Raw genomic sequence first — 8,394 nt, forward strand, 5'->3', positions numbered from 1 at the left:
TCACTAAAGAAAATAACGCCTTTTTCTCGAAGGGGATGATATAATATGTTAATTTTCTCCTCCCATTATAGCCGCAATAGTGACAGCTTGAGAAGCATTGAGTTGAAATGCACGAGATATGACGTGACTTTGGCAATGATTCATGATAATATATATGAGCTCAGTTGGATCTAGCGTCTATCCACATAATGTTTTATAGATGACAATTGTGTCCAAACAGAGACGTCAAACATACAATTATACTTCTAACAATCACATCATACACACACATAGTAGAACCGAAACCTGATCAATGTCATCGATCATCAACATATATAGGACGTAAGAAACCACATAATCATAATTCATCAACATATACAACCACATACCTCAAATTGCATGCACTCGCTTGCATTATTGGAGCCAGAAACACCTCTTCTGATTATGGAGAACGTTGAAATACCGTGTACTATTGGAACTAGCAAAGACATGCTCGAACATTTTTGAATTTGCTTTTGTCTGCGTGACATAATCCTATTTTTGTTGGCTGAAGTTAACTATAACGTCAAGTGATTTTTATTTGATCGCCAACTCTGGCTGTTGGCCCGAAATTTGACTGCTAACTGAAATATTATCTTATTACAGCGTATAATTACAAGGGTCGCTTGTGTTGTTGTAAGCGCAACACATCAATATGTCAACTTTGATAATGATAGAAATAGTAAATATCCAAAATTGAAATTCATTTGGCATCAAAATCAAAACAATCAGCATCACTTTGGTCGCCTGCGATAAGGATATAGAACGTCATCTACGGTATCCTTCACGTAGTTGCCCACCCTGTACAAGTTTCTCACAACGCCTGATGCTACCAAGTCTGCATTTCTTAGAAACCTGCACAATAAAAATCTGTGTCAGTATTCTCCTAATAGTCTGACCTCATCCAGTAGAATAAAGCTTCTTGTTTTGGTATTCTCGTAATAATCCCTTATCCTTTTCGTTTCAACCTAGACTAACATAAAACCTTTTTAAGGCCCCCAATAAGTTAAGTGAGATAATGACATTCTTCTCAATGTTTGTAATGGATTGTTATATATCATGAAAGAAAAGCTTTTTTTAATTAAAAAAAAGATTATATAGTGCTCAGCAGTAAACGATATATATTAGTATTTATTAAGAAACCTGATAGCAAACCTGTGAAATATGGTTCTACCAGCCCCAATTTGTAGATGCTAATATTTTGTGCACTTGCCTGTTAAAATATTCTTCTTTAGTGGTGCTTGGAGGTTTATATCTCCTTGGTTGCGGTTGGGGTTGCGGTTGAACATTTTCACGTTCTGCACAAGACAGGAAAAGCAACCATGAAATGATAAAGCGTTCAACAATAAGAATATAAGATAATAAGGACCAATGAAAAGAAGAAACAGGAAGTATAAAATGCAATCACTTGATCGCCAATAGAACAAGAGCTTCAACTGCCTAATATTGGTGATAAGCTCTTTACTCCGACAATGGTAATCTTAAGTAAATACATATATTATCGAGGATATAATGATGCAGCTTAATTGCACGTAGCATCGTTTACCCAGCAATACATTCACGATGTCAACACTAAGTTCAGTTGCAAGCAAAGATAGCCCACTGGCAATATAGGTAAAGACTATAATAGTTCCAAGCAAACTGTGGAATATTTGGAAACTCTCCAATTAAACTAATATTCTTCAAGGGTGACGAAACAAAAGAAAGTTCCCACAAGATATGTTTGTAACTTTTTTAATTTAAATAAATAGCTAGGAATTTCTTGCTATCTTGATAAAGCATGTATTAAGCAGTTTAACACCATGAACAACAAGCAGCATCATGGAAATGCTTGAAAAGAGCATGTTACAGAGGAGATGACCCTACTGCTTTGGTGCCTGTGCGTAAAAAAAAAAATGAATAACTTTTTGCCTTTAGGGATAGACTTCAAAGAGCATAAACTTATTATCTGCATGAATCCAGCCCCACCCCTTCCAACAAAAAAAAAAAAACCAATATTTACTGTCGCTAAGGTTTTTAATCCTAACAGTACTACCTACAGGAAGGGGTTTGAAAGTGAAGGAAACAACTTAGAAGCAGTGCGTAAAAATGATACCAAGAAATGTATTACCATCATTTTTCTGATTAGGGGCTGGAACCTGTCCAGCAGCCGCAGATGAAGGTACTTTATCTAGCAACACCTGAAACAAGTGCAAATAACATCAGAAACTCAAACAACATTTGCTTGGAAACAATAGTAAAAATTACTTGTTCCAACACGCAACTCTCTCTCCCATTCTCTTTTTCCCTAGCAACTCTTGCAAACAAGCAACCATTGTGTTATTCTGGTTCCTTAATATCTTTTTCCATCATCAGAATTCTTTATTAGTCCTCACAATCACATAAACCAGAAATAAGACGCTATTAAAGTCAGTTAATCTGTTTGTTGACATATGAAAATGTCCAATAAGGAGTAACTTGGGAAAACACATTCGGAATCAACAAAAGGCATAAACACTTGCAAAGCTACATTCCTCTGCAGCCGAATTTATCAATACCAACTGATTTTCTTTACTTTTTGGATATTTAGAACATAATATTAGGCCCCTCAACTTTTCATTTCTTCAAGTAAAGGACCTAACATATTTACTGTCTGGCTCCTCCAATAAATTGACGCTAGTTACATTGCATTATAATAAAAGTCTCGATTTCATATAATGTTACAGGAAATCCTCAGTACAAAATAAACCTTGTTCACATCTACATAAAATAAGATAGGGTAGGTTCAGATAAAAAACCTCCAGACCAAGGCAAAAGGGCAATGTTGCTGTTTTGTCCTCTGGATTAGCTGAAGAATTTTTGTTGTCTACGTAGACAGAGTATCCAACACACGCGTACTTGAAATCAGTAAGACTGCGGCCTTTTTTGGTTGCTTCCAACTCTGTTTCTCCCACAACGGAGGAGGGTACTGTATGTCCAAAAGAAAATCCGAACAAAACATCACCAATTTTAAAACAAGTCATGAAATAAAGACCCAATATTAACAAAAAAAAAAAAATCAAATAAGGAATGAGATGTTCGCTTATAATTGCAAACTACAACACTGTAAAACTACATTGCGGTAGCTTCGGACTTTTCCGAAACCTTGATATGATTCTTGATATGCATTCAAAACCGCGTACGCAAAGATCAAAAATAGGTACAAGTGAAGACTGATGCTAATTTCATTTTGTTAGCTTTTTTTTTTTTTTTTGGCCGGAAGTTAGTTTTAGAAAAAGCATCATAACGTGAATAACTAACCTCAAAACTTCATCCCGTCAACAAAGAAATAACTAAGCTCAAAACTTCATTTCCCTCCATTCTCTGTATTCAACTCAAGCTTTCAGAGAAAAATACAGACCAAAAAATGTCGAAGATAAAGGGAGCAGCAAAGAAGGAAAAAAGACCTTGATAAAGCTCTCCAACCCATAAGAGTATTTAATTGGTTTTTGGCCAAAATTTCTGGGACAATGTGGAAAATGAGTTAAGAAAAATTTCCTAACCTTCCTTTGAAACACTCCAAACTTCCAGAAAAGAAATTTAAAGGGCCATAAAATATAAATAAATGTCTTTGAAATGCATTGAAAATCAAAGAAATACACAAATACATTAACACGGAACTAAAACTTGTCAAAACATTCACATTCACAAATTTTTCAGGATAAATATACAAGTCCCAACTTAAAAACCGAAGCCTTAGTGTTAATTCTTAATTATCCGGAAATATCAGAAGAAAACCTACCGTACATCAAAGAAAGTAAATAAATTGTTAAGATCGTGATTTGATACGAATTCCTCTGAAGTTGTTCAGAAAGAACTACATAACATAACCGATAACGAAGCTCGAAACTTCCGCCCATCATCAAAGCATGAATACAATTTCACTTCATTTTCTAAGCACACTATGTATCGAGCTTCCAAAAAATTAGAAAAAGAACACAAGAAGATTAAAAGTAGCGAACACAGACGAAAACAGACCTTGCTGAAGCTTTCTGGAGAAGCCAACGCATGTGGGATTCTTGGATTTAGATTTGTGAACTGATGAGTAATACAGGCATCCCTTACACGATTTTCCATTAAATCCTTTGGCTTGAGGAGAGCTAGGGTTCCGAGTAGGAAAAGGATCTCGAGTTTTGTCTCCTCCACCTTGGTCTCTATTGTTCACCTCCATCAATTAGGTATTAGGCACGAACTTGCTGTCCAGTAAAACAGCTTCCATACATTTGCAGTTCGTTCTTGTATTTTCTTGGGTGTGGCGTGGTGATATATATAGTTGCAATTTTTTTTTTAGGTGGTTTCCTATATAAAAATACAAACGTTGAAGAGTTCACTCGGGCCGAATAGTGGGCCGAAAAAGACACGGGCCGAATAAAAAGAGATTGGTCCAAGCAAAAAAAAAAAAACAAAAAAACAAAAGAAAGGAATGGTTAAGGGAAAATCACAGTTGGGTCCTACAGAATAAACTTAAATACAGTCAAGTCCTATCAAATAGAAAAATTATTCTAAAGTCTCTTGATCCTTAGATGTAATTTGGGTATATAAGAAATGGCCAAAATGATTAAAATAGATGTAATTTGAATTTTAACCCACGATTAAAATTTCCCACTCATAGCTTATACACTATTTATCAAACAATCTCTCTTATCTCACCACTCTTGTATGTCATCAAGTTTGTTGCTGATCACTGAGTCCTCACCCCTGAGTTACTCATGTCTCAACAACTTTTTGGTGAGGGAATAGACGTCTTCATCTTGGTCGATATCTTGACCAACTCAGCATTTCCTTCCGAGACTTAGGGTACGATCGCTCATCCTTTCATTCTTTGACTTACTTGACTATCATGTTTGCATATAAATCATAACTCTCGATTGTGTTTCCTCACTCTGGTTGCTTGCATTTGTTGTCAAAGACTTTAGATCATTAAGCTTTCATTTGCTATCAAACATACTTGTCTCTCTTGACGACACCAAGTTCGTTTTCCCCTCTTTTTAGTGCTTCATAGGAAAATCTTGTGAAATGGAAAAATCATTCTGGTGGTTTGGGTTCTAGAATAATTGATTATGTGAAATGCATATATGTGGTAGGATAGTAAGAAATTCACTCAAGAAAATAATAAGTAATGTATGGGGCATTAATTGTTAAATAAGTATATGGAAGCGACAAAGAGGGTGTAGGACAATAATAAGTTTACTTAAAAAATTGACAAGTAATGTATAGGGCATTAACTACTAAATGGGTATTTACTGATGATAAGTATGTTGTAAGTGAATAACAAGCTCACTTAGAAAATTGACAAGTAGTATACAAGGCATTAACTACCAAATAGGTGTTTGCTGGTGAGAAGTAAGGTTAGAACAATAACAAATTCACTTAAGAAATTGACAAATAGTGTACAAGACATTAACTAGTAAATGATTATTTACCGGTGACAATTAAGGTTAGGACAATAACAAATTTAATTAGAAAATTAACAAGTAGTGTACAAGGCATTAACTACTAAAAGTTATTTATTGGTGACAAGTAGGATTAAGATAATAACAAGTTTACTTTGTAAATTGACAAGTATGCATATATAGTAGTACATGTAGGTGGTTAGTATGTGTTAAACGTGTTTTGATTGTGATTTTTGCTAATATTAAACTCCTTAAGTTTTCAATCAATTGAAGATGGTAAATTCTACAAAGGGAGAAAGGAAGGAAAATATTTTCGGTTATGCAAAATTTGTTAAAGAATTCTATAAGAAAAATAAGAGCAAGTACAAATCGACTAGGGAAGGACAATAAAATTTGACAAAAGCATGAGAGAAGTTAACAATATAAAAATAAGAAGGAATATTCAACCAAAGCAAAGGAAGAGAGAGGGGAAATATTTACAAAATATACAGAAAAAAAGTTGAACGCATGTGGTGGCTTGTCAATCATCATAACAATAAGAAGAAACCCACCATTTATGTTATCATGATCGAACCAAGACAGAAAGAGAAGATAGAAAAGCTACCCAAGCTATGCATATCATTTTAGGTCGAACTATTTTGGATATTGTGTACTTACGTTCTTACACAATGTTATATCCTTTTCAGACTCAATAATTTTGGGTATTGCATTTTGTAAATGCTTAATATCAATGGTGACTACTAGTTTTAATGCTTATATAATGGTATTCACAACTTGAAATGTTTTATTGGGCCAATAAGCATTTATAAGTGGGTAAGGGTGTAACATCCTCAATTTTAAACCTTGAGTTTTAAGTGTTTAATAAGGATAAATTGATAAAATTGAGTGATTAACGAATTAATGGTGTTTTTGGACTATTAATGAGGTTATTGGGTCTTTATACAGCTTTAGAAATGAGCTTGGATGGAGTTTAGGTCAACTGGGCTCAAGATGGTGGTAAAAAATGGCATATGGTCTCACTTTGCCATGTGCCACGATGTACGCACCTTGCACTGCAACACAAGGCTAAATTCTAGGTTAAATTGGACAAGAACTGCATCTAATTTTGAAGGAGAAGAAAAGAGAGAAAAGAGAGAAATGTAAGAGGCAACAAAGATTGAGCTCATGGCTAAGGCTCCATTCTTTAAATGTTTTAGAGGCATTCTAAGCTAGTAACACCTTAAGGTAAGCTTCCCATATACTCTCTTCCCTCTCTATGTGAATTTTCTGTAGATTGGGTAGTATTGGTGTTGATTTTTGTTCTTCCTTAAGTTTTGATCAAACCCATTAACTTAGTCCTTGGGAAGTTAAATTAAGCTTCTAAATTTAAGTTTGAGGATTTTATAATGATTTGAAATTTTTTGTTAAGGCTAGGACAAACTCTAAGTGAAATTTGAGATATTAAGAGTAATGTGGGTGAAGAATTGATATTATTTAAGTGTTTAGAAGTTAAATAAAATTAATATAATGTGTTAGAAGTGTTAATAGTGTTAGAGTAGTATTTTAGATATAATGGGTATCCAAAATTAAGTGAAAATGGGGGTTTATTTAAAGTAATAATCAATGATTAGTGTTTAATATTGTAGATTAAATATTGATCAAACTCTATCAAGCTAGTAGATTATTGTGGAGTAATCAATTTGCCACGGTAACCCTTTTTGTGACAAAAGAATTAAGGTAATTGAATAATCTAGTCCTTTTGCTTGTATATTTGAGTGGTTACAGGTTTGAGAAATTATATTTATGTTCTATTATGGAAATCTTAAATTATGCATAACTTGTTGATGTTTTGAAAAAACTTGTGCGAAATGGTATTGAACTAACATTATTCTATGCATAAAACCTATTTTACATGTGATTATACTAATTGTGAAATTGAATACAAATTCAAAATTCTAGTTTGTATTGTATGATTATCTTTTGTAAATGATATGTAATGTTGGAATTATATGAGCATGATCATTATGAGAATATGGGAGTTTACCCTAAAATTATCAAATACTTATATAAAATTCATATGGTATACTAGCACCATGATGGCCCTAGTATATAGTCTATTTTTTGTTTGAAAGTTTCAGTACTATTTGAGATATTAGGAATATAACACCTTAAATATTCGAGGAAAAGGAAAATCTATGGTTTATAATAAGTGAAGATGCCTTTAGTCGAGGCTGTCTCCTATGATTAGTGAGCTTGGATTGGTTTAGTCATATGAACTTGGTCCTATTATATTGTTAGCCCATAGATTTAGTCGGATGAAATAAAAAGGGTATAGGGTGGAGAATATGATCATGCATTGTATGAGCTTGTTATATGATACTTATTCCATCATAAATTATAGGGCACTTTTAAAGGAGTTTTTTCGTCCTAAAATATAAGACACTTTGAATAGATTAAGGTTTCACTAAATGCACCAATTTCAATATTATCCTTTCTCTTTCTATAATTAATTTTTGTCTCTTCTTTTTCAATATATTAAATGATAGGTATTTTTAAAAGTTTATATTTTTGTTTTAGAAAGATAAGATTATTAAATGTATTTAATGAGATTTATTAGTATATGAGATGTCATTTAAAAGTGTCTTATAATTTGAAACAGAGAGAGTATCATGTATTCGATAACTTGTTTACTTGCCAATTCACACACTCATATGCTTGCTAGTATGCTTATGAATAAATTAGATTATTTGGTTATTAAGTTTTCAACTCATCCCTGTAATTATATTTTGTAAGTAAAGGCTTTGACAGGGGTAAAAGTAATGAAGGTGCCATTGAGATTTGATAGGCTTGTGTTTGTATAGTCTTCTCTTTCTCTCTTGGTAGTTTATAATGAATGATTTGTATTAATATGCCAACTTAGAAACATATGTTTTTTTATGCACTCGCATGAGAAAATGTGAATTGTGAGTATCTCAGTTTATGATAA

At 33.2% G+C, this 8,394-nt stretch overlaps 1 protein-coding gene across 2 annotated transcripts; it reads right to left on the minus strand.

Annotated features, from left to right (window-relative positions):
* Positions 1–539: 539 nt before the first annotated feature.
* On the minus strand, positions 540–4,288 carry LOC129285285 (uncharacterized). 2 transcript variants are annotated; one of them, XM_054920892.1, is made up of 5 exons: positions 4,015–4,288; positions 2,796–2,965; positions 2,129–2,198; positions 1,174–1,316; positions 540–873 (listed from the first exon to the last, which is right to left on the minus strand). In XM_054920892.1, exons 1-4 carry the CDS (start codon positions 4,205–4,207, stop codon positions 1,189–1,191), a joined length of 561 nt encoding a protein of 186 aa, XP_054776867.1. In that variant the 5' UTR covers positions 4,208–4,288; the 3' UTR covers positions 540–873; positions 1,174–1,188. The 2 variants fall into 2 exon arrangements, with proteins under 2 accessions (XP_054776867.1, XP_054776866.1); XM_054920891.1 differs by having other exon boundaries at positions 1,232–1,316; positions 4,015–4,287.
* Positions 4,289–8,394: the final 4,106 nt, after the last annotated feature.

The sequence above is a fragment of the Prosopis cineraria genome, unplaced genomic scaffold (assembly GCF_029017545.1).
Source record: "Prosopis cineraria cultivar Desert tree isolate PC_DT_omini unplaced genomic scaffold, ASM2901754v1 PC11, whole genome shotgun sequence".
Taxonomy (NCBI): domain Eukaryota; kingdom Viridiplantae; phylum Streptophyta; class Magnoliopsida; order Fabales; family Fabaceae; genus Prosopis; species Prosopis cineraria.